General features: G+C 39.3%; 1 protein-coding gene across 1 annotated transcript; it reads right to left on the bottom strand.

Annotated features, from left to right (window-relative positions):
- Positions 1–1,685: 1,685 nt before the first annotated feature.
- Positions 1,686–24,717, bottom strand: SPON1 (spondin 1). Its single transcript, XM_029284756.1, has 9 exons — positions 24,537–24,717; positions 15,729–15,869; positions 14,436–14,514; positions 12,073–12,255; positions 11,803–11,973; positions 11,526–11,693; positions 8,807–8,971; positions 6,716–6,979; positions 1,686–4,997 (listed from the first exon to the last, which is right to left on the bottom strand). The coding sequence occupies exons 1-9, from the start codon at positions 24,687–24,689 to the stop codon at positions 4,834–4,836; spliced, it is 1,488 nt and encodes a 495-aa protein (XP_029140589.1). The 5' UTR covers positions 24,690–24,717; the 3' UTR covers positions 1,686–4,833.
- Positions 24,718–27,430: the final 2,713 nt, after the last annotated feature.

Raw genomic sequence — 27,430 nt, 5'->3', positions numbered from 1 at the left:
ACTCGAATTCTTGAAAATGGCTACCAATCCAAATAGAAATAATGGGATAGGGCAGTGATGGTGAACCTTTTAGAGATTGGGTGCCCAAAACCCGCCCTCCTGCCCCTGCTCCACCTCCTGCCCTGCCTGCTCCACCCCCGCCCGTCCCCTGCCCCATCCGCCTGCAGGGCCATGCACTGCCTCCATGGCCTGCTGCAGATTGCCAGGCAGCCCTGCAGCACCATGGCAACCATGCCCTCTGCCCACACCCCACAGCATCATCTGCACGCTATGGGGTGCGAGAGCGGAGTCTTGTCCATTGCCCAGGGACAACTCTCCTCCAGGGGGGCTGCTGGTGAGGAGGGGCCATGGGGGGAGGCGGGGCTGGGGCAACAGCGTGCGTGCCCACAGAGAGGGCTCTGAGTGCCGCCTCTGGCACTCGTGCCATAGGTTCACCACCACTGGGATAGGGGGAAATGTTCCTATGGATATAAATTTGTACTAGTTTAATAATCAGATCATGTACTCATCAGCACTGTGTCAAAGATTCTTTTTTTTCCCTCACAGGATCCAATCTGGGTCAGTCACTGGGACCAGAATGTTTTGTCTTCTGAGCTTTTGGACTCGTGCTGGAGCCCATCCTCAGGAGTGTACACAATTCACTGAGGATGGGCTCCAGCATGAATCCAAAAGTTGGGAAGACTAAATCTCTGGTCCCAGTGACCGACCCAGATTGGATCCTGCAAGCCGGTTTGTTCTTGACAGTAAATCAGTTGTATGTATCTTCACATGGCGAATGATAGAACTCTGTTATTTCTGCAGAAAAGCTTTGGTTTCTGCAACATTATCCTAGACACGTATATTCACCTTCATTTGTGTCCCCCCCCCCCCAAAAAGACAACTGGATTTTTTTTTGCTTGAGGAAGAATAAGAAAACATTTTGCTTCTTATCCAAGAAGCTTCCTCAGTTCTGAGGGCAGAGGAATGGAAGGATAGAGAGTCAGCAGTTTTTAAATGGAAAATTGGGAGTTCCAAGTAAGAAATATGGCGGAATACGTGCAGATGATACAGAGGACATGTGTGCTGTGGGAAGGAGGGCAATAGGGAGTTTGGGCAGGTGGGGACTACGGGAAGGCCACCAGAGATTATTAGAGGGTTGGGTGAATAGGAGAGTGATTGCTTTGGAGTGTGGGCACGTGGAAGTTGCTAAGGAGTATGAGATCTCTTAGTTTCAGGCATTGTAGTGGGCTCCTTGGAACTTACTTGGGCAACTTCTAACCTTCCCTGCCAGCTTCATGGACTTTACTTGTTGGAAGCTGGCAGGGAAGGTTGCAAATGTCAATCACTGTAACATTGTAATCAAGAGCTGGGCACCTGAAGGTTCATTTGCAATCACGGGGATGCTGTGTGATGGTTGCAACTCTGAGGACCGGTCATAAATATATTTTTTCAGCGCCACTGTAATTTTGAATAATTGCTGAATGAGCAGATGCAACTCAAGGACTATCTGTGAGGAGGCACACTGGCACACCTATTTAAGATTCATATGTCAACGTTGCACAGTGCTAACATATTTCAGGAAGAGTTGGCTGAAGCCTGAAGACTTTCATTTTCAGTGAGTTTTGGCAGTCCCTTCCAATCTGATGCTGTACTATTAAACTAAAGTAATTGCGTGTTTTTTGTTTTCATAGTAAAGATGTCTTTATTCCAAAATAATAATGTGTTAGCCAGACAACTACATACAAAACATCTACACAAGACTTTGGTAGGAAATATATCCATAACAGTTTTCTCAAAAATCCTATTGTGAACCCAAAATAACAAGAAAACTTCAAAGAGGGTCTTTTCTGATTTTTTTTAAAAAAACAAGTAGCTTTTATTAAAACCTATTGTACATATAATCCCCCCAGCATTTCTGTTCATTGCTTGTAAAGTTTCTACAGATTTTTTTAAAAAAACAACAACAACAACAAAGAGGAACAAGAAGATATACCAATGTTAATAAATGGTCAGTGAGGTGTATAAAATTTTTATAGCTACTATATACCTGTGTTTTGGTTCTGAAGTGTGCAAGAGACATGAATTATTGTAAAAAAAATTCCTCCATACATTTTTGTTGGTTGCCGTGGAGCCAACATTATATAAGGTTTGTAGCAATTCAGAAATATGCATTTTATATCACACTGGGTTTGTTTCTTAACAAAGAAAGCAATCTTAAAAGCTTCAATACAGTTCAAATTAGATATAATTAAATTCTTTTAAATTCAGTGGTACAAGGTAATCTTAATTAAAGTTCATAATTAAAATAAGGGAGTAACTTTAATTGGATTAGATTTATTCTGTTTTTTCCCTTCATTTTCTTCTGATATTTTTAATGTATTATTCTGTGAAAAGTCACAAGCTTAAAGACACAAACCCCTTTGAAACAAATTAGAATATTCTTTTTTTTCAGTATGAACTGGGACGACTACTGATATAAGATGGAAATTATATTCATCTGCAAGCTTTATCATGCTTTCTGATAGCAATCCTTTGAAAAGCTAGCCAACCATTCATAATATTATTAGACATTAAAGAAATTAAAGGCAACTGTGTAACCATTCTGTCAGTCAAATATTGCCCCCAGTGAAATACCAATTTTGAATTCCTCTGAAATCAGGGGCAGTGTTTGTACTTAGTTCACTAGAGCCAACACTCTTCTAAGAGAGTCACCAGTATTTAAGATATCATAGCATAAAAGGAACTGTTTGTTGCAGTTAAATTCATCAGGAGTGTACACATTTCATGCAAGTTTTGATTGGATGGATGACTAATTTATCATCATAAAACAACAGAACCTTTAATAGCTGAAGACCGAGGATCCCAACACAGATAGCATCTTGGAAAAGTGTTTGCTGTTTCGAGATATTTCTGCTCTATACTCGCCCGTATGCTGGACCTATAGAACTCTTGTGTTTATTCTGTGTCTTGGACTCCAGTGCTTTTGGGTGAGTTACACTAAAAATGACTGACTGTTCAGAATGAAAAAGTGCAATAATTGTAATATAATTTATGAGGGTGCATTTTCTAATTGAGCCATAGCCTTATCTAGATTTAGATGGAGAAACTTTGGAAACTTCATAAAAAGGAAAATTGTGCGGTAAAATAGAAGCGGTAAATGAAAGTATACTGTATGTACTTTGGGGGAAAAGAGCATTGCTAATCTTTGGAAATAAAAATCCTTCCCCAAGGCCACCCTTATGTCCCTAAGATGCCAAGAATTTCTGCTATCTAAAAAGGCCAAGCCACTTAATTCTGTAAATAAATTGTCCCAATTCCTGCCTGACATGATCGGGCTTCATACTTTTAAGTTAAAATTCTCTGTTTTCAGATCTAATTTGTACTGCCATTTGGCATTTGTTAATTTAAGTCATCTTGTTTTTCTTTTGCAAGACATGTCACGTAGTTATGTGCTAAATTGCAGACAGACAATCTGATTTTTTTTTTATGGTGGTCTTTTCAACCATCTGTGTTGACTAGGGATTATGGAAGCTGAAATCTAAAAGTTCAAGTTATATGCCTGTAATAATATTTTATAATACAAATATAGGAGCTTTCATCTTCATTCCCAAGATGTCCCTAAGGAACCTGTCAGTGGTACTGGCATTTATCTAATCCTTCAACTTCATGACATTTTTCAAATAGCTGTTTTTCCTTTGCTCTTTGTGAGCACGCTTGAAAATTAGTAACACCATGTTCCTGCAAAGCAGCTATTTTCTGCACGTGCTTTGTTCACTATGACCACTGACTTATGAGTAGAAAAATAGAGCAAAAAGATGACGGATGCAGTGACATTTATGTAAGAAGAATAGAAGCCAAATTAAGTTGTTGTGCCACACAGAAGCAAAAGCAAATTCTGAAGCAAACAAAACAAAACTCTCCTTAATTCTTTCTAGACTTGGTGGATAGAATAAGGTCAGCTATTCTAGAGCTGGGTTGATTCACATCTTTTGTGAGTATTTATATTGTTTATTTATACTGGTTAGCTCTGAAAAGTCTGCCATTTCCTCTCATGTTTCTGAAATATATTTGCCTAGCTATGTTGCACACAAGGAGAATCCTTAAGGGAGAATATTTTACTGTACCTTATCACCTAGCATATGATTTTGTGAGAGAGTGTGGAAGATATTTTTAAATGCAGCTTACTGGCTAATTGACATATGGCTTACAGATGGAAAATGTGTTCCTCCTTACTTTTCATGTCTGGGCAGCTTATGTTTGCTTTCCTTTCTTAATGGAAACAATCATAAGGTGATTTATTTAATAGGGATCCAAGCAATTGCACGAAGAAGAAAAGGTATATTGTCAAAGGATTGCTATAAATACCATTTTTACATTGCTGATGGTTAAAGATCAATATGCACCTGTAGTATTATTAAAGTAATTCCTTGGCACAGCTGTATAAACACAGAGGCACTGCTCTGAATATTTTGAAAACGGTTTCCAAATATTTAAGTTTGCAGTATCATTTTTGCATGCATCCCACATATTTACAGGGACTATTTTTATGATTATGGTTTGTTCACACAGATATGTCTATAATTTCAGTGTTATAAGATTTCACAATGACTTCACTAGTTTTATGCGTTAAGGGCTAGCTGGAGCATTAAGGAACTACTCTCAGCAGATATTTGTAAGGAAGTATTTATAAAATAGATCTCTTGCACCAGCAAGACTAATTAAGCAAACAACACTGCAAAAATGAAGACTAATATACACAATTTATATATTTTCTCTTTTTTTAAAAAAAAATCAAACCAAGGTTGATTTTTTACATTTAGCTTAGGAGTGCATTATCCAAAAGACTTTGGTTTGCTAACAAGGATGAACATTGCAGGCTCTTAATTCCTTCTTGTCTTTGCAGCTAGTGAACTGACTGCTTTTGAAACGCTTCTTGACAGTCATAAACCTCTCCTGGATTCCACCCCCGCACAGTTTGGTGCATTCTGACCAAGCAGTCCATGGCTTCATTTTACAACCTAAAATAAAAATAACAGACAAGCAACATAAGAATCACTTTAGTGCTTGAATCCTTTGAAATTTCTCTTCTCTTCACAAGCGGTGGTTCTATTGCTACTCCTATTTCAAAAATGGAAAGATAAGATCTATAAACCATGAGATTATTATTATTATTATTATTATTTATTAAATTTATATATTGTAATTGTATAGATTACTCCAGGGATGAAGTTTGTATTTGCCGAAAAAGTCCTAATTGGTCTGAATCATCTAACATTTTCATATGGTCTGTTTGTGATTATAGTATCTAATATAGTAATATTCTGAATCATGTAGTGCAGTGATGGCAAACCTTTTAGAGACCGAGTGTCCAAACTGCAACCCAAAACCCAATTATGCATCGTCGGGTGCCGGGTGGGTGTGGCCCATTGGCTGGGTGTGGCCAATTGGGTGGGTGTGGCCCATTGGATGGGCGTGGCTGCGGTGGTAACGGCAGACTGGATGGGACTAAAAAGTTCAATCAATCAATTCCAACTTTGCAAGATCTTATTTTTCCCCGCGAGAAGTTGAAATTGACTGATTGATTGAACTTTTTTTTTTTTGCACACGGCGGTGGAGGCCTAAAGCAAAAAGGTTTTAAAAAACCCAGCTGAAGGCCTAGGACTGGGGCGACGGTGCGCGTGCCCACAGAGAGGGCTCTGAGTGCCGCCTCTGGCACCTGTGCCATAGGTTCGCCNAGGGTGATTTTAAAAATAATTTTAAATAGAAACACAGCTTCTAATATTCGGTTTTTTAATCTGGTTTTATAGGGGTTTGTATTTTTATGTTTTGTATTTGTACTGTTTTTAATACGCTGTGCACCGCCCTGAGTCCTGCGGGAGAAGGGCGGTATATAAATTAAATTATAATAATAATAATAATAATAATAATAATAATTATGCATCGTCGGGTGCCGGGTGGGTGTGGCCCATTGGCTGGGTGTGGGTGCGGTGGTAACAGCAGACTGGATGGGACTAAAAAGTTCAATCAATCAATTCCAACTTTGCAAGATCTTTTTTTTTCCCGTGAGAAGTTAAAATTCACTGATTGATTGAACTTTTTTTTTTTTGCACATGGCGGCGGAGGCCTAAAGCGAAAAGGTTTTAAAAAACCCAGCTGAAGGCCTAGGACTGGGGCGACGGTGCGCGTGCCCACAGAGAGGGCTCTGAGTGCCGCCTCTGGCACCTGTGCCATAGGTTCGCCACCACTGATGTAGTGGATTATTTTGGAACTTAACAGCAGCCTACCTAAGGATCTCAGATGAGTCCTTTGTATTGCAGGTTTTTCCTTTCCTTTCCTTTCCTTTCCTTTCCTTTCCTTTCCTTTCCTTTCCTTTCCTTTCCTTTCCTTTCCTTTCCTTTCCTTTCCTTTCCTTCCCTTTCCTTTCCTTTCCTTTCCTTTCTTTTCCTTTCCGCCTTTGAGTCAGTCTTGACCCCTGGGAAGGAAGGAAGGAAGGAAGGAAGGGATGGAGGGAGGGAGGAAGGGAGGGAGGGAGGGAGGGAGGGAGGAAGGAAGGAAGGATTTCCTTGATTTGGTTATCTATAGTTGTTCAGTGATCTAAACCCAAGCATTCATGGAAAACATTAAGGATCATTGAAAGAAGCTGTACCAATAAGAATATAAATCAGTACTGTACTTCTATGTTGCACAGCTCACTTCCTTAATTTAAGGATTGCTCTGAGAGGTTTACTACACTTACCTGGGAATTGCCCACCGTCTACATCTTCTTTTGCTTGTTCACTCCTCCTTTTCTCCCGAGATTCTTTCCAGCGCCTTTTCTCAATATTGGGGTTTCTCAAGCATTTCCTTATTCGGCATTTTTTACGCTGTACAGTTTCTGGGCATGGAGCTCCTCCAAACTGAGGTTCCATTTTGATCATTCTTGTCCTGATCATATGGCCTTTCCCACAAGACTTATTGCATTCGGACCACTGAGACCATTCTGTCAGATCACAGTCAATTGCTAGAGAAGAGAGGATGAAAAAAATAAAGACACTTAGCCTTAACTTACTTAGGCAGAACAATCTGGTTTGGCAGAACAATAATTTATTTCTTTTTAATCTCAGTATGAAAAAAATGAACATTTAGATTGATGATAACACGGAATAATTTTAAACAAGCTTACACTGAAAATGCGTCCGCAAGACCACCTTTTCACTAAACTCTTGACAGCAATACATTCACACCACCCTATTAAAAATTATCACCCACCAGAAATTAACTCTGGTGTGAAATAACATTCAATTATTCATCAGACTTTTTCAATCTGGAATGGCACCAATTTAGTCATTTTGCATTGCTACTTTAAAATGGATGTTTTTGTCATGTTCCTGAATTTTTCCATAGAAACTTCATTGAAGGTAAGGAAAAATGTTTATAATATATAACAAAGTTATGCTAATATGGCATGACTCATTTTAGCAACGATGAGGTCCTTTTGCACACTGGGAAAATGTTAGGAATTGGTTTCTGGCATGCGAATGGTGCTTTACAGCAGTGCTTTTCAATCCGTGGTACGCGTACCACTGGTGGTACTTCAGTACCTGGCAGGTGGTATGCATACGATGGGTTGAAAAGCACTGTAAAAAAAGTGTAAAAGTGTAGCGGGGGGATGAGCTAAAGTGGCGGCAGTGCTGCACAGGCCTGTGGGAGAGTCAGCTGAAACTGTGGTGTTGCTGATCAGCGCATGGCTCCAGCTGATTGGTACTTCCAGGAGCAGCGTGTAGCCAGGGGAAGAGGAGTCAGCTGAAGTTGCACCGAAGAGAAAAGGAGGAGGGGGAGAGAGGAAAGGATATAAAAGGAGGCAATTTTGGCGGGAAAGGGAGAGAAAAAAAAGACGACGGGGAAAGAGAAGAGATGGAGAAAGAGAGACGGAGAAGCGCACAGCCTGGGAGAGAGGAGTCAGCTGGAGTTGCACTGAAGAGAAGAAGAGGAAGAGGGTGGGGAGGGGAGGAGAGGATATAAAAGGAGGAGGTTTTGGTGGGAAAGGGAAAGATATAAAAGACAACTGGGAAAGAGAAAGGGACGGAGAAAGAGAGACAGAGAAGAGGAGAGGCTTCTTTGAGACAAGCAGAGGGAGAGAAAGGGATAGAACAGTGCAAAGATTAATTTCAGAGAAACAGGCACAAATTTCCCATTAAAAGTGTGGTAAGTGGGTGTACAGATAGTCCTCAGCCTACGACCACAATTGAGCCCAAGTGAGAAATTTGTTAAATGGGTTTTGTCCCATTTTACGACTTTTCTTGCCACATTTCTTAAGTGAATCACTCCAGTTGTTAAATTAGTAACACGGTTAAGTGAATCTGGTTTCTCCATTGACTTTGCTTGTCAGAAGGTTGCAAAAGAGGATCACATGACCCTGGGACATTGCGACCGTCATAAATATGAATCAGTTGCCAAGCATCCGAATGTAAATCACATGACCCTGGGGAATGCTGCAATGGTCATAAATGTGAAAAAAGTGACTTTTTCAATGTTGTTGTAACAGTCACTAAGCAAACTGTTGTAAGTCAAGGACTACCTGTACTTTATCACTTTTTTCCTTTTTTTTTTTTTTTGGTCGTCAAGTTTTTGACACCTTGCTAGGCGACTGGTGGAACTCGAATATTGCCGTATCCTAAAAGTGGTACAATCTGTGAAAAGGTTGAAAAGCCCTGCTTTACAGTAACAAAGCAATGTGTCAGGCTTGCCGATACATGGCTATCATATAGGAAGAGTAATGTACATAACACATTTCTGCTTGTCTGTTGTGTGGAATAGAAGGAATAAATCGAACCAACCATATACTTACGACACTCTGGCAGCATGCATTTCTCTACTTGTTCTAGTTCTTCATTGCAATCACCAAGCTCCGCAGCAGATTTTAGCATCCTTTGTCTGGTCCTCATCCCTTTTCCACAAGTGACACTACAGTCGCTCCATTCAGACCAAGGAGAAAGCAGGCAGGGAATGGTATCTAGTGCAGGTTGGGATGGGAAAGAGGATGAGATCATTCCATTTCCAACAGCAAATCTACAAGTGGTGATCAATCTGGTGATCAACTCATATATTCACCCACTCATCAATGGAAAGGATAGCTACTTGATAAAGACTGAAATGAAACTGGATTGAAATGTGTTCTGGTCTTCCAGCATCTAACGATTCCAGGCTATATTTTGCTGCAGATTGCTGGCAGATCTGCTTTAACAACAAAGTGGATGCTTTAAGGATTTCTTCAATCTGAGACTGTCACCCCTCATTTCCAGTATTCATAATTTATTCCTAAAAGAGACTGGTCTAATATATTCTTGTTGCAAATCACTCTATCTCATACAATGCTGGATATCTCTGATTAGATTTCCTGATGTATTCTCCTGGGTTGGATCTGTGGTAAAGGGTTGACATTAATAAAGCCTTTTCCCTGGTTTCAATGGCTCCTGTAGGTACTGTTAATTGCTGATTGGAGTGTGGTGGTAATATTTGTCATCCAAGAAAGATTAGACATAAAAATATTTGCTCACATTTGCTCTCCTCTTGTTAATAGAAATGTCACCACTCACTGAAACCCGTCCTGGGGATTATTCCCCCCCAACAAATATGTATACTTATGAATGTATATGAATATGCATACACATATATTAAAAGGCATACTCCCAGGGGTGTGTGTGGGTAGAATTAATGGCTATTGATCAAAATTAATTGCCTGTAGAATAAGACTCCCTGTTTCTAAAATTAATTGATGTCCTACCAGGATATACGCAGAGACCATTCTGTCTCTTACAAATTACTTTCTTGCACATATTACCCATTCAACCAGAGAAAGAAACTGCATGAAACTGAGCATAACAATCATAAAGCTAGGCTTCTTCTGTAGTAAGTCCTATTGAATTCAATGGCTCTTGTTTCCAATTAAATGTGCCGACTATCAGTAAGTTGGTCACAGATCTTTTCAGTTCTGGTTATTCCTTGTAAATGATGATGGAAGCTAGGAAACAGATCCTTGAAGGATTGAGCTGAAGTTTTCCTTTAGTTCTCAACAAGAAATTGGTGAATGGAGGCCTTTGTGCTGCACATGTTCATTCTGTAGCAAGTCTCACTGCATTGAATGTGTGTCTTCTTATTCAGTTAATTAGAATGCTCACTCCAGTTCTTCCATCTGCATATTATGAAGGAGTATTTTTCTCCTTCAATTGTAATTGGCTATAAGTGGGAACCCTTTCTATCTAGCTGCTGCACCACGGATTCTCATTTTCCTGAAACCTCATCCATATGAAAAGCCTTCATGGGTAAAAGAAGTGCATACATTATGGATGATGAGAGGCAGGCAGGGAATTTCAGCCTTCCTCCTTCACGTGATGGCAGTGGCTTGTTCTCTACTCCAGCCATTTGCTTTCATTATTTGCACCTCATGCACAGACTCCTGCTTTCACAATGGCATCTTCCTCCACGACCAAATTTGCAGTGAGTATATAAGCTTTGACCCCAGATTGTAGGCAATTAATTAGTCAATCTTGAGCCCAGTCAGGATTGAACTCTGGTGGTGCAGTAGTTAGAATGCAGTATTTGCCGGCAAACTCTGCCGGCACCCTGGAGTTCGATCCTGATGGGGCTCAAGATTGACTCAAGTCTTCTGCCCTTCTGAGGTTGGTAAAATGAGGACCCAGATTGTTGGGGGCAATATGTTGATGTTGTAAACCATCTGGAGAGTGCTGTAAAGCGCAATGGGGTGGTATATAAGCATAAATGCTATTGCTATTTCTCAAATTTTCTCATCTTCCCTTCAGGTAACATTTTCTTCCTTTTTGTGACTAAATACACACTTTTGGAGAAAAGGATTTTACTGAAGGACTTCTTGGAATACGTAAATTAATCTCCCACCTTCAGCATGATGATCTTGATGGAGTTCATGGCCCTGATGCTTTTTTTTTTAAGAGGAGAAAATGATGGTGAGGGAACTGTCACTTACCTCTGACATTATATTTTTCCCCCTCAACAACAAGTTATATTTACAAGAACATGTATGTATGAAAATGTTATGCTATGATCTTACTCTGCTAAAAAAAGCAAATCGGGAGTGTGTATATGTGACTGCATAATGTGTGGTGTAGGGGTATGTATGTGTACATATGTGTGGGTTGTGTATGTGTACAAAAAGTAGCATATTTAAATAAAACTAAAAAAAAGGAAAGCACTTTTCACTTCTTGTTGTCTTAAAAGCGGCAGAGCTTATGATTTGCTAGAATATTCTGACTTCAACTATTTAGGCTGATTGCTCCCTTGCGTCTTGCGGTCAGTATAATTGTACACTTTTATATGCTTTCGGTTTGAAATGGCTACTTTGTCATGGAAAATTTTTAGAAGTCTACATTTTGAAGAAACCTATTAGAAAGTATACAGGTGACAAATTGTGTTACTTGTTGCATGTATCATTTGCACATAGCATTGTTCATTTTATATAAACACATGATGTGTGCACAAGAACGTTAACATACCCCCTTTTGACATGGTTGCTAAGTTGACCAGTTACTTACGGCATTCGGGATTCATGCATTTCTCAGCTTCTGTGGTTTCTGCTTTGCACATGGATCCATCTGCCGGGGTCATCTTGATCATTCTGTGTCTCTTCTTCATTCCCATCCCACAGCTGGCGCTGCATTCATCCCACTCTCCCCATTCAGTTACCAGGCAACTGCTAGGAGCTGTCCATAATATATTAGCAAAAGATCAGTCTAGTGGCACTTATTTAACAGAGGATTCACATTCTGCTTTTAGGTTGATTAAGTGTGGCAGGGTGCATCAAGTACTTACAACATTCTTCATTTACAATGCATTTCTCAGTTTCCTCTGTAGGCACTTTGCACATGGAGCCATCCTCCGGGAACTGCTTCACATATCGCTCCCTCGATCGCATTCCCATGCCACAAGATACACTACAAGGGGACCATGTTATCCACTCAGACATCATGCATGTAGAGCCATCTAAAAAAGCAACAATAGATAGTTTCCATTTATTCCCAAACCTCACCTACATTTGATCAACAAAATGTTGATTCTCATGTCCAGAGTCTTCTCACCTACCTTCATCACTACAGCCTGGACCCATACAAGGCTGGAAGTCCTGAGTTTCTGGACAAGGCACGCTGAGGTCAAGCTGGGCTTTGAGCATTCTCTGCCTCATCCGCTTGCCCTTTTCACATGTGGAAGAGCTACAGGCTGACCAGGGAGACCAATTCGAATAGATGCAAGTTTCAGGAGTATCATCTGAAAACAATGACAAATATTATATTACGCGGGAGAAAACCTGAATAACCAAAGACCTACATACAAACACCCATGAAAACCTCAGAAAACAAATACACACACACACACACACACATACATACACACACATATATAAATAAAAAACAGCCGTTTATTGTTGAAATAATAAAAACTATTTACAAACTTAAAATAACCTTAGCTTTCGCTGGTCCACTGCCAGCATCATCAGAGTGAGTGTTTGGGGTCATCACTCTGATGACGCTGGCAGTGGACCAGCGAAAGTTAAGGTTATTTTAGGTTTGTAAATAGTTGTTTTTATTGTTTTTGTTGTTTCAACAATAAATGGCTGTTTTATATTCATCCCAGAGTTCGAGGATTTTATACTATTGTACAGGTATGCCTGGGATTCATATTTTTATAGTTATTAGGGATATATATGTATGTATATGTATATGTATGTATATGTATGTATATATGTATGTGTGTATGAGTGTATGTATGTGTGAATGCATATATGTGTGGTGTAAAGATCATCACACAGTAGAGGTATACATATACATATATGTATACATATACAGAGACATAGTAGATTTCATAGCTTCATTGTACACTGTGATCACACACACACACACATACATAAATCTGATTACACTGTACAATGAAGCTATGAAATCTACTGTCCACATTTAATAGGCTGGACAACAAATTAGGTTTTGACTTACTGTTGACCTTGCATGCCTTGTGCTTACTTTGTTTTTCACAACTCTTTTCTTAATGATGCTACGTTGCTTACTAAAATCTTTACTTGCACTCTTTTGTATGCATATGAACATTTTCAGTTCAAAAGTATTGACCGTGTTTAAACCCAATTAGAATAATCCTCCCAAACAATTAAACTTAGCTTTTTAAAGATTACTTCTCTACTCAATATAATTTAATGGACACACTAGGCACTGTACCGGAGACTTTCTGCCTGCAGAAGAGGTACTCTACCTCTAGCCCTACCTTTGCCCTTCCTAGAGCAAGTTCCCCCTTTTATGGTCTCCAGTTGACTGCTAGATGTATAAATACACTTTTTAACAAACTAAAGTTTGAAAGAAAGATTGGAATGGAAAATTAAAAAAGATGTGAAGGATGGTGCCTACAGAGGGAGAGCTGGGATGATGGACTACAGTGAAGCAGGAATTTCCCAGAAAGAAAAGAGCATATTCCAAGAAGGGGGAGTGGGAACAAGAAGCAGCACAGCCTGGAGCTGGGTAGGAGACAGAGGAAGAGAGTTAGGATAGCTACTCCCTAGAATCTCCCAGGGTATACATGTTGGGTTGAAAGCAATAAGGGTTCGATTTGGCAAAATTCTATCTACGGAGGGTGGAGTTTCATTATCCAAGCTTGTGTGGTCAGTAGGTCTTGTGATGGGTCTTGTGATGGGTCAGTTATGGGTCACATCAAGTGAGGGTCATACATGGGCCTTGTGATGGGAAATCACATCAGATGAGGGTCATTGGGAGATGAAGTACTGGTTGGGGGGATTGCCTCACCTGAAGTTGGGGAGGGGGTGACCCTCACCTGACGTGACCTCCCCATCACAAAACCTACTGACCACAAGAAGCCCTTATAAGCAGAAGAACACCAACACTGACAACTCCACTGAAGATGTTACCTAGCCTGGTAACAAAATGTTTGGAAACCAACCCAACAAGCACAGAGAATGCACCTCCACCCTCATCCTATACCCGAGTTACAGACATTTGCCACCATTGCGTTCTATCTATTGTGTGTAAGCATATAAAGAACTGAACTTTGGTTGGATTGTTCAATGTCATTCTTGGGCTAAGCCCAATAATAAGTAAGAAAGAGGAGCAGTTAAATAAGGAAAATAGTACAGCTGGGATAAAGGTCAGCCCAGTACGAGATAATAAAGTACGTGAGATTCGTCTTCTGTTAAATTAGCATAGTGCCATTTCCAAACTTTCTGCCTGCTGACACTATCACTGTGGGTGTTTATTAAGTAATGATGCAGACTCCAACCATAAATGGCTAAGCAAATGGTTTTTTTCCCCCTCCTGTTTTTAATACTATCCTAATAATATGGCAAACAGCATGAAATACAGAGGAGCAGCAGCACTGGAGAGTGAAGTGAAACACAAACTCATAAAAGGTAAGACATAATTAAAGAGTACCTTCATCTTCTGAAGCTTCTGCAGCAAGATCTGCAACAATGTCGTCGATGCTATCAGGAACGATATTGCACTGTTCCCCCTGCAAAGAAACATTCGCAAAGGGCTGAATTGGCAGAGGAAAGAATGCAATGCTGGGCACTGGCCTGGAAAATCAATTGCCAGAAGTTATTCAAACGGCATCTACACGCATTCATGCTTATAAAGCCTGCAGCTGTCATCAGGCCCATGGAAAAACGCAGATCCTAAAGAAAAGCCTCTGAAGGTATTGCGTTCCTAATTGGCAGGAGAAGGTTTTATTCCCTTGCAAAACAAGCTAAGATGCAAAGAACATTTTGCTGCAAAAAAGTGCTGGGGGAGGACTGGGGAGGTGGGGAGAGATAATGTCACATCTAAAAGCTTGATGTTGCTAGACCAGGGGTAGGCAACCTTGGCTGTTTTATGACTCGTGGACTTCAACTCCCAGAATTCCTGAGTAATGTTTAAGGAGAAGTGGCTTGGAGGCCCACTTGTTTTCTATAATGCCTAGGGAGCCCTAAAACTCTGCATATAACTAATGAAGGAATATGCTCCAGATTTCTGCTGCAAGTAAGATCTGTCTGTGACACATAGCATTATTATACCATTAACTTGCTAGAAAATGTTCTTATTAAGTAATGAGCCTTGATCTTGCTTTACAGGGCTTTTTTTCCTTTTCTTTTTGAATGCTATGCTGCAGAATCTTTTCCAGCCTCGGAGCTGGAGTTAGCTTTTGATGAAGTACAACCAAGACAGGAACTAAGTTTAATTTAATTTCACTTATCCTTAAATTTAATTAAAATGAAATAAAATGAATTTGATTAGTCTTGCTTTTCAGACGTTCACCTTTGCTATCTTGGTAAAATTCCAATTTGGAAACAACTTCTGCAGCTCTGGGGAACTCTCCTCTTGTGCTTCTGAGGGCCTTAAACTTTTGATTTGTGCTTCTTTGCATTCCTTGGGGTTCGAGTGAAAAGGAGAGGAATTCGCTTCCAGAATTCCTCAGCCAGCACTTAGGAAGGACTGGCTGAGGAATTCTGGAAGTTGAAATCCACAAGTAGTATGGTTGCCAAAATTGGAGACCCCCGCTCTAAGCAATGAGGTCCCTCACATCTCTACTGACCCAGCATGCACAGCCAGTTAACCCCACTCCCATTATGAAAACAAGTTGAACTACATTTGTCATTTTATTACCAGATTTCAGGTTTCTTGTTATTTAATCCCACTCTATGCTCAAATATTCCGTATCAGTTGCTAAGTAAACTTTCATACTAATACCTTTCGTGCAATCCTCTCAATGACAACTCTGGCTACTGATTTAATGGAACCTCCTTCAGGGTCATAAAAAGGACTTTGGGGGTGGTCTAGACTTGTGAGTGGTCTTATCTTCTCCTGAGGTACTGTTGGCTTGTTGGAGGACTGCAGTCAAAAAAGAAGCATAGGCAGACATAGAAGAAACACAACAATGAAAAATATAGTATACAAAAAGTTTGCAGGTAAACTTTCATGAACGTTGTTTGGACCCAGAGTTTACACACCTCCCCACCTTCACACAGAAAGAGAGAGGGAGAGGGAGAGGGAGAGAAATTGGCAAATGGAAAAAATGGTGTAACTTAAATATGCATGACTAACTTAATGCCCAATGATTTCAAGGGGCTTGGATGTAATCTAATGTATATTACGCTATCATAATTAATGGAATTACACTGATTAATACATTGATATTAACATGCTATAAAGAATAGGCTGAGAAAAGAGAAGCTAGATTTTCATTCTCTCTTATTTTTGATGAGTCAATCCTATGATTTAATTTCTACAGTCAGAGTTTGTGAGAAATTTTTCAGCTCAGAAGAATGGCTGCTGTGACGAGTCTCTCTCAACCACTGCATCTCACTGGCACAGGCATATCCATGTATCCATGCAGACGAGGCAGTTTCTAGTCACTGCCAACAAACAGAGCTTAGAATCTCATAACAAAGTTCTCCTTGGAACTCAGCTGGGGTTAGCAATGAAGTTAAATATCATCAGAGAAGATTTTGGGAAGGAGAAACCTGTAAAGAAAGGTAATGACTAGCAGCTAAGATGGCTGAAATACACAGCAACTGGCTCTGAACCTGATTCCAGTAAAATCCAATATGGATTGGTAAACTTGATTTGGATTATTTTGTGGACAAGTGGGATACTGCCAAGAAGAAATGTTTGGGCACTACCTGAAGAACTGTGCTGAAATGTGTTGTAGGATCTTTCTATTCACTGCAGAAAGCTATCAATGACCTTGAAAATAACAGAAGTTAATAAGATCAAAGTTATTAAGAACAAAGATCCAAAAAAAGTCAGCAAACAATGAGCCTGCCAATCGGATTAATGTAGAAATGCTGGCCAGTGTATAAGGGGTGTTTTTTTCACAGAGATCAGTGTATATATAATTTTTCTTTTTTTCCATTCAATTGTGTCTGATTCTCAGAAATTGCTTGGACAAGTTCCTGCAGTTTTCTTGGCAAGATTTTTCAGAAGTGATTTGCCATTGCCTCCTTCTTAGGGCTGAGAGAAAGTGATTGACCCGAGGTCACCCAACTGGCTTAGTACCTTAGTGGGGACTAAAGATCACAGTCTCCTGGTTTCTAGCCTGATGTCTTAACCACTACCCCAGTGTTTGCTGTTTGCATATGTTCAGTGAACAGATATGTTGAACTTACTATAGGTCCATAAGATGCATATATTTATAGGCATAGACTTGACTGAATCGGAAAGCTGGACTTTGGAGAGAAAAAAAAACATTCTTGTTTTTTTGAAACAATACTCAAAGAGATAGAGTGCTGATGATAGTAATGGTGTGGATTTACCAATTTTGATGGGTGACACATTTAGAGAGGCCCGAAGCCAGAGAAGTAAAACTGCTGATAAAGCTTGGCTGAAATTGCTTCATGCTGTCTTTAAGTGAATAAAAGGATTTAAAAAAGCCAGCTCTATGTCCCTATCTTTTAAAATCAGACCCCCCTGAACCATATACATATCCTATCACAGCTGTATTCCTGCTTTGGAAAATATCCAAGCTAAAAAAGAAATCTACTTCAAAACTGAAGATGTTTTTTTAGAAGGTAGTTTTTAATCTAGGGGTAAATAGAAGTGCATGACTAATCTTGTTAAGCTTGGATGAGAAATTCCCAAGAAATCCTAGAAAAAGGTAGTGGCAAACCTCTGTACTATTATTACCTATAAAATTCCCTGGATGTGTCTATGAAGTCACTAAAAGACGAACTTAACCCAAGGGAGACTTTACTTTTAACTTAAGGGTAAATAAAAATTCATGCAACATTCCTATGCTGTTATATTATCATACACCTAATAAGTTAAAACAAAATATCTATATTTAAATGTGTCACTTATAATAAAATAATATAAATAAAAAGGAAATGTTTTCATGTCTAGTGCCCATTGCACAGGACGACACATTCATTAGACATGAGTATTCTTCTCCAGATACCAATTACTTACATAAGATGAAAAGACATAGTTAGCTGTGAATAAATGAAATATATTCATTTTGTTTTCAACTCTACTAATGCTATCCAGGAGGCAATAAAACACAAAGACATCGTATTACAGAAAACTAACCAACCAACTAGCAAACAAAGGCTCCAATAAAAATAATTCAATAGCACTTATATCTGATCAACAAGAAAAAAGACTCTTCATATAATAGAAGCTCCTGGAATTAGCTTAATAGGTCTTACTTTAGAATCACAGCAAATTAAGATAAAAACAACCACATTCTCTAAATCCATTGCATCTTTTTCTCCAATTTTGGGCAAAGATTGCATATGTGATGAGCTCTGAATATGAATACATCCTAAGGAGTCCTTTTTTAATTCCCTATCTATATAGCAAGGAGAAAATCATACAGGGGTATCCAAATGTTCATTTCTTCTATTCTTTTCTCATTAACTGTTTTGATACTCACACAGGAAAATAAATATTGATACAAAAACTAAATATCAGAAAAGACTTTGTACTGAAATCATAGCTTCTATGATTTTTGTGTGCAGGTATTCATAAGCAATTTCAAATTTACTGAACAATTTTAAGTTGAATGATTGAAAGACCAAAAAAAGTTCTCATGCTGTGTGTATTTATTACGATTTTTGCTTATCCTATCTTTCAGTTTGAAAATAAAGAAGTAAAGTTCAAATGGAATGGCAGTGGCTTTCATTTGCTAAGCCAACTTCAGCTTCTTCCTTCTCTTGGGATTTTGTTTTCCTTCGTGGCTATGAAGAACAAGGAAGATGCTATGAATGATACATATTTTCAAGGTCCTACTAAAGACAAAGCACTTTCAGTCCTGTAAAAATGCAGATTTTTCAGATGTATTTTAATGGCTCGGCGTAGTTTAATCTTAACTAAACAGGAGGTACAGGTATCTACTTATTATTTCTAGGCACCATTTACTAGCTTTTTTCATCAAAGCTATCTTGCCCAAAAGTCTTCTCAGTCTTAATTGGTGGGACTAGTTTATAGATTTTATTGTTTATATAGGCACAACAGTATTTGGGGATGGGTGGGAGAGATCAAAATAGATAAGATGGAGATGAAGTTCCATGAATATGGACATTAACCTCCCACTTAGATTACCGTAATGCACACTGCATGGGGCTTCCCTTGAAGAAAATGTGGAAAATTCAACTGGTGCAAAATGTGCTTGCACAAGTAATAAATGGTGCTGGCTATATGCCACATGTAACACCACTACTCTGTGGGCTGCACTGCCTGCGGGTGTGTTTCTGAGTGCAATTCAAGGTGCTGGTTAAACATGGCCTTGAAACATGGCTTAGGACTGGGTTACCTGAGAGACCATCTTTTTTGAAGAGCCTCTACCCATACAATAACCCTGTATGGTAAGTTGGGCTGAAAGTCACCAAGTGAGTTGCTGTGGCTATAGATGGAATGGAAACTGGCTCACTCTGGTGCCAGTCAAATGCATTAACCACCGCACCTTACCCCTTGCCCATTCTGTTTCATTTTTCAACTGTTAAGCAGTCTTATAAAAAAAAAGTGTTCCTTCAGTATATCTTACATTAGCTATTTCCCCCCTCACTAATGCCATTAAGGCAGCAAACAGATGCTGTGGAGGTGTCACTTGCAATTTGTCCCTATGGCTAAATGAATGACTAGTGTGTTGGTTTCTTGAAGTGTAGGAACTTCACTTTCAAGTCCAGATCATTTGGCTTTGGAGCAGTGGACTGCCACTGGATTCTGTATTATCAGAATTTAATTTCAGCTACATATCTGTGATGTAGTGACGAGGTGGATTCCCAGGAGGGAGGGGGTGCATTCCAGAGGAGTAAGAGGCAATTCAGCCCACATATTATGTATGAGAGACAGAGAGTGAAGACAGTCCCTCCCTAATAGTTCACAAAATATATTGTAGATGAAGACATTAGAGTCTTCTGTCTGACAAGACTTTGTCTATAAGTATGAAACAATAAAGAACTCATCTTGGAATAATTATCATGTGTTATTCTTAGTTTTGGGCCTGACATAGCTGAATGTTTCATGTTCTTCAGTGATTGGTAGCATTTTTATTTATTTCTTCAATTATTTAAAAAAGTGCGTTATTGCAAATGCTTATTTAATTATAAGCCTCTTTAAGGCAGTTCAATTCTGTTAGTTCACAGGGGACTGCCAAATGCTAATCAATCATAATTAAAAGAAACTAAGAAATATAATCAGTAAATTTTTAGTTCAATGGGTGCCCGGCTGCAAAGAAACTTATCCCAAAGGATCAGGCCAGGAAACTCAGTCATAGTATCTTCCTTCTAGTGGAAGTTGTCAATGCAAGAAAATCCTTTTCCTCTGTTCAAAAAGTTTCAAACGCCACCATGCTTGTATAGTGTATGATATGGTATAGCAAGGAAAGACAGGAAAATGCTTCTGTTTATTAATTTTTAAATGAATATTTGAATTTATTCATCCTCATTATTTTTGACCGCTTTCAAAGCTTAACAACAAATGCTATTGTAGTTAACAAGCAGCCTTAATCTCAATTTCTACTGGGACTTATTACTGACTGAGAGAGGAAGTAAGTAATACATTATAGCACCTTAAATTGGGAACTGTTGACCTAAAATAAGACATGACTTAATATTACATAGTAAACCCTGAGCTTAAAGAAAAAATGAAATGATGAGAGTGGGAAAAATCCCTCAAATAACATCCAGGAGAAAGGCAATAAAGCACTTGAAAACAATAATTTTGCTAAATAGCAGAAAATGATGGTAGTCAGGAAGTTTGATAAGGCCACACAGAGCAATACAATGACAGAAGAGTAAGATATCAACTTTCCTGTTGTGAACCATGGAAATCTCTGCATTGTTTCAAAGAAACTCTGAGTAGAAAATGGCATATGGCACTGGTTATCTCAGCATGAATGTTTGTAAATGGGGAGAAATTATTTTCAGTCTATGCTCATCAGATGGCCTTCAAAATCGCTTGCTTTTGCCAACCAAACATTAGAAATGTATTTGTTTGAACATATTCTTCTACGCTCTAGCAGATGAAAGTAGTTCCTAATTTGGCTAGTTAAGAAAGATAAAGAGGGAAGTAATTATTTTATCATGAGTGGGACACTACAAATGTTTTATATATATATATATCTAGAATCATTGCATGGCATTATGTCAGTGATCTCCTTCCCTCCCTCCTTTTGTCCCTCCCCCCCAAAAACCACTGCTTCCTCTGTCTGGACCAGTGATGGTGAACCTTTTAGAGACCGAGTGCCCAAACTGCAACCCAAAACCCACTTATGCATCGTCGGGTGCCGGGTGGGTGTGGCCCATTGGGTGGGTGTGGCCCATTGCGTAGGCATGGCTGCGGTGGTAACAGCAGACTGGGTGGGACTAAAAAGTTAAATCAATCAATTCCAACTTTGCAAGATCTTTTTTTTTCCCGCGAGAAGTTGAAATTGACTGATTGATTGAACCTTTTTTTTTTGTACACGGCGGTGGAGGCCTAAAGCGAAAAGGTTTTATAAAACCCAGCGACGGCGTGCATGCCCACAGAGAGGACTCTGAGTGCCGCCTCTGGCACCCGTGCCATAGGTTCACCACCACTGGTCTGGACAATACAATGGAGGACGAAGTCCAGATATCCTAGCTTGATTTGTTTTTCTACAATACAGGTAGTTTTTTGTTGTCTGAAATTCTCCTAAACAACCCCAAAGGAGAAAGTACAGTCTTGAGAGTTCAGTTCAACAAAGTGTAACTCCATTTGCAATACTTTCAAAAAATTCAATACACATATTGTATTGCTTGAATAAGCTACATTTTCAATCTCATTCACCAAACATACCTTTATTAACAAATTATTCTGTACTGTATATAAGTCATGATTTTATCAATAAAATCAAGCCATTTTGTAGTTCAACAAATAGATTTATATCTGAAATACACATTCAATTCTCCCAACATATTTGCCTTTTTTACTTTCTATATAAAAAAGAATTTTGTATTTCTGTTCCTAGGTATATTACATCTTGTTCCTTAAGCATACACAGTGACAGCAAGGCATTCTGGATGTTAGAAGCAGTTATTGTCTATTGATCTACAGTCAGCAGAATTTATTGACTTTTCAGAATTCACTGCAGTGTGAAGTTGGATCAAGGAGATGGACCAAATATAGGTAGTCCTCAATTTACAATAGTTCATTTAGTGACCGTTCAAAGTTACAAAGACCCTATGATCATGTGGTCAAAATTCAGACGCTTGGCAACAGGTTCTTGGATGAGAAGTGAAACATCTTCAAAGGAAAACAAGAACGTCCAGTTGCCTCATGGAAAAGCATCTTTAGGATATCCCTTACACCTGTTGCAAATGTCAACCTGTTTCCTTGATGGAATGATGAAAATACTAGTAGTCAAACTTAAATAAAAAAGTCTCATCAAGAAAGGTCAGGGTCATACATAAAGCTAATAAGAAATATATACACACGCTGGTATCACAAAGAAAGCTCTTAATGAAGGTCAGCAGAATGATTTTGGGTCCTATATGATATCTAATTCTGGGAACTATTTAATAAATCGGAAAAGAAAAAGCTTGACAGGGTTCAGAGGAAAGGCACCAGAATGTTAATACAGCTTGGAGGCTAAGCCCTATGTGGAATGGTTAAAAGAGAAGACAAAGATATGATAACTGTATATACTAACAAGGCTGACATGTTTCTATTGAAACTAAGAGTAGGACAAGAATCAAATTAAAAGAAAGAAGATTCTGACTGAATATTAAGAGGAATTTCTTCAAGGTGAAGAACTGCTAAGTAGTGCGAAAGTCTGTAGAACTGTAGTGGGATCGCTTTCCCTGGAGGTCTTCAAAGAAGGACTGGAGGGCCATTATTTAGAGATAGCTTCTTGATGCATGCATGGGCAAACACTCCTATTCCATGTACATGATACAAAGCCCAAAATATAGAGAGAGAGGTTCAAAGGCCGCAAGAGAGGCAGAATAACAGTAGAGACAAGTGGAAAAAAGTTGCAAATAGTAGACATTATCATAAAACAAAACCACTAAATTTGTGTCAAGGTTTTAGCCTTGGTAAGCATTTGGGATATACTATTTGATTTTGATTTTGATTTTGATTTTATTAAATTTATACCCCGCCCTTCTCCCGGAGGACTCAGGGCGGCTTACAGCCAGTTTAAAACAATGATATAATACAATACAAAATTTAAAAAGATTATATCCTTTATGCAGTCCTGATTTAGTCTATTAGCTTTATTGAAGCATAGACTCAAATGAACATTCAAAATGGAAAAGTCTAAAACTGAAGGGGAAGAGTGGGCAGGAAAGAAAAGGACAGTTGTATTCCCATCCCTCCTACTGAATTTGTGGCCCTCACTAAGTGGGATGAATGCATATCTTTAACCTTAGATGAAATTCAAGGCAGCTTTAATAACAGTTTTCAGTTAATATCATTGCAAAAGCTTATACTTATAATATCATTAATCTCTCATGATAATATCTAATGTCAGCAAGACGTTGAATGGGTCTTAACCTATAATTTATGCCATTTTTTAAAAAAAAAACCTAGCGCCTAATACTACATTCCAGTAGTATTAATTTGATTGTTTGGTTTAGTGTCCCTGAAACTGCTTCAGGAAAATCCTGCTAATTTGCCTCACAGATCCTTCTAGGCCAGTGATGGCGAACCTTTTAGAGACCGAGTGCCCAAACTGCAACACAAAACCCACTTATTTATCGCCGGGTGCCAGCTGGGCGTGGCCCACTGGGTGAGCATGGCTGTGGTGATCATGGCAGATTGGGTGGGAGTGGCCAAGATAGGCGTGATCACCTCGATGTTGCTCGTGGGGAGGGACACCTGTGGGGGCCGGGCAGGGTTGGGGGGTCTCTGCCAGGTGGGGCGGTGGGCAGGAGGCTCGTTCTGCGGGGTGAGGCGAGGAAAGGCAAGGCAGGGCGGGAGTGCCATTGTCACAGGGCAAGGTGTGGCAGGGGCAGGGGCGGCTGCTGCCTGACACCATCGACCTCTGCACACAGAGGCCAGCGAGCGCATGGGTGCTGGGATGCATCCGGCCATGTGGGACGTTGGTGAGTTAGCGGGCGGCTGGTTGAAGAGGGACGGTTGCCATCTCCAGGGCATGACCTCTGTGCCCATAGAGAGGGCTCTGAGTGCCGCCTCTGGCACATGTGCCATAGGTTCGCCACCACTGTTCTAGGCAAAACATTGGTCATAACCGCATGCATACAACTATTATGTTCCTTTAATTTTATGCATCAAAGCTACAGATAAAAAGACATTTTTCAATCTTGCCAATAAAATCAATAAGGAGTAAGTAGCATAAGATCAATAAACAAAACTCAGTCTGCAACGTTCAGTGTATCAGCTCTCAAAATTATGTTGATTCCCTCCACTTCTGACTAAATGCTTAGGAACAGAAGACATGACATTTTAGCTGTTTATTAGGGATATATGATTCACCCTTCAAGTATGTTTCCTAGAGAACATCTTCCATGAGGTTTTTTTTATGATTCAGTCATAAAAGCAGCACAGACTTTAGGAAGAGGTAAGTATTCCTGATACCTCATAGGTGACTCCACTGTCAGTGCCAGCATCCCAGGGGATCAGATCCTGAATCACCTTCTGTACCCATCCACAGTCCTTAGTGCACAGATCTTCAGCAGAAAGCCCTACATTCCAGTCAGGGCTGGGGCCTAGCATGGTAAGGAAAGACATAAGGTGGCGTGTTCTGTCCACAGAAAATTCAGCAGAGGGAGCTGCTCTCCTAAAAGTAAAGACAAAAAAAGAAGACTAAAGTAAAGATTGCAACTTGAGAAATCACAAGCGTGCCTACAGAATAAAATGAGGATAGGAAAACCCAGACGCAGCTGTAAGCTACTGAAGCACTGCTGTGGAGAGAATCAAACCTCAATTAACATAGTGGTTCCTATAGAGTGCATTTAGGAACTCGGCTTTATAAAACAGATTTAATGTAAGAAAACGTTTTTATAGAGCACTATATTTTTTTACATTGATGACTTTGTTCAGGTCTTAACAAGAGTCAGGGAAAGGTGTCTGGGATATACTCTCATATCCCAGGACCTTTCCATCTTGACAGGCAGCTTTAGAAGGGAAGTAATAATTATATATGGCTTAACATACGAGTTACAACTATGTAGTTACGATGCTTCACACATATTTCTTGTGCCTATTGGTGTAAGGCTCCTGATGACACAATCATAGTGTGGGACAAGTATTCTTGCAGATCTTGAAGGGAGCTTAGAAATGCAGAGCATGTTCCCTTTCAGTCTTCCAAAAATAACTTTTGGTTTTAAAAAAAATGGCTAGAATGTCAAGCATTTATGTTTAATGAAATGACTTTTACTCCATTGCTGGATTTCTTTCACAATTTTATTCTGACTTTATTTGCAGATGAAATATAAGAAATTATTATGTAATGCTTATGGCAAAACACTGTTTTAAAATTCAGGCAATGCTGTTGAAGCATTTTTAAGGCATAGCATCTGGATGAACTTATCTGGGCTTCATCTTAAACAGTGAAGCTGGCAGAATAGTCAAAACAACTGTTAGTTGGATTTTAATGCTCAAGCATGTGTGAGATTTATAGCGAAAGGCAAAAAATGCAGCCAAGCATTGTGCAAATTTCTGCCAAAATAAATTCACGGTGATAAGCAGTAAGCCCTGATTTTTGGGAGCTTGCCAAAGATTTGTTTAATGGAGGATATGTTGCCATATGAAACCAATGATGTTCTTTCAATAAATCTCCAAAGGTCTTCAGTGATTGACAGGCCATTTATCTGAGGATGAGGCATCCGTGCTGTGAACAAAACTAGTGCATTAGAAATTTGCTGCCTGTGCTAAATTATGCACACATAGAGCTTGATGCTACCGAAGCATCCTATTCTTGGCAACCATGTCAGTGACATCTGGCATCTGTTCTACTTTCCAGGAAGCCCAGATGGGTTGTTCCAATCTGACAACAAAAATGAAGGCCAAAAAGATAGGGTTTAAGAATGGACCAGAGCTTTACAAACTGTTGCAACTTTACTATTATATGATGCTGCAAGCAGACATAGCAGGCATCAGTTTGAAACTACAGCCTGGAAAATTTCTCATTATTTACCAGAAGTTGCAGCATCAGAAACCCTGGAAAGTTTGTTATTTTCCGTAAGTTCTCCACCCTGAGAAATGAAAATTGCCCATCAAGGTCCCTATATCATTGTATGGGCCTTGTAGGTCACGATAATTTCTCAGAATGGAAAGGAACTGCAGGGAGAAGAACAGTTACTCTCAAATTCTTTAAAAACAGTGCAAGTGTGTTTCTTAATGTGAGAAACAGAAGAGTGCATTTGGATCGGAACAAAACCTTGTCAAATCCTCTTTATTTTGCCATTGCAATTCTTGATCTGGGGAAGACACCCTGATAAGATTTCTGGAGAGATGGGTCCTCCTTTTTCAGCTTTTATTGAAATAAACTATTCTTCTTTTAAGGCCTAGTGAAACTTTTCAGTGTTCTACCCTAGTTAATAAAGTTAAAGTCATTTTAGATGCCTTCTCCATTTTGTCCCCCATCTCAAGATAACCGTAATATTATCCCTAAGGGAGATAATACTTTCCCACATAATGATTCTGTGCAGGAGTTTGCCTCATAGGAGATTTCTTTTTTGGTTTATTTCCATGCCTTCTTTTGTATACAAGCTGACTTCATCTTTAATATATCCTTCCTAATCTTCTTAAAGCCCCCTTTCTGGAGAGCAACAAAAAAGAGAAAAAGAGGATAGAATGATATGAACTTTTCTGAAGAGTGAAGGTAAAGGAATGTGGGTACAAATGTATATCAAATAACTCGGTATATGAAGATCCAGATAGTAAATCCTATTATTATTCTGTATCTGATGGCTTACAATTAAATGCAGCAAAATCTGAAAACTAGTTCATCCAGCTGTAATGCTGTATTGGCTAGCTTGCGGTTTTATAGATTTATAAATAACACCGATAAGCCATCCTACAGCTGGTCATTCTCAGGGTGATATATGATAAAATACTTATATCAAATAAGCATAGTTGTTTTTCCCTGCCTGCGTGGGTTGGTCAAATACCTGAACAGAAATACTAGAAAGAAAGAACAATCCTGGAACTCGCATTCTGTCTTTGTTAGGCCTACCAATATCAATTTTGTCTTTTGTTTTCATCTGAGACTTCCTAGGTGAGAATTTGTTAACACTGTGAACCCAGGCTTGCAAGACAGATAGAGCATCATAAATGCTGTCGATGGAAAGACTTCTTCTGTCATCTCATATGTCACCTGGCCCCCTTTGATAAGATTGCTCTTTGCTTTGTAGTGGTGCAGCAGTCTAATTCTAATATCTCAAGCCATTAGTGTTCATTTCTGTGCTTTCCTTGAACAAACATCTTGCTCCACGAAGAATAACTTGACAGATTGAAGAGCACCAAGC

Source organism: Protobothrops mucrosquamatus, unplaced genomic scaffold (assembly GCF_001527695.2).
Source record: "Protobothrops mucrosquamatus isolate PMUCROS unplaced genomic scaffold, P.Mucros_1.0 scaffold904, whole genome shotgun sequence".
In the NCBI taxonomy this organism is placed as follows: domain Eukaryota; kingdom Metazoa; phylum Chordata; class Lepidosauria; order Squamata; family Viperidae; genus Protobothrops; species Protobothrops mucrosquamatus.
Note: the sequence above shows the minus strand (reverse complement) of the source record. Positions and strands in the feature narration are given on the sequence as shown.

Bases quoted from the DNA above. Each gene is read 5' to 3' on its own strand.
- SPON1 (XM_029284756.1), bottom strand. From the start codon at position 24,689: ATGTCTTTCCTTACCATGCTAGGCCCCAGCCCTGACTGGAATGTAGGG. The intron at 8,972-11,525 runs GTAAGTAACTGG...AACCTGCACTAG, and splicing joins ATGCATGAATCCCGAATGCC to ATACCATTCCCTGCCTGCTT. The intron at 4,998-6,715 runs GTAAGTGTAGTA...TTTTTATTTTAG, and splicing joins AGACGGTGGGCAATTCCCAG to GTTGTAAAATGAAGCCATGG.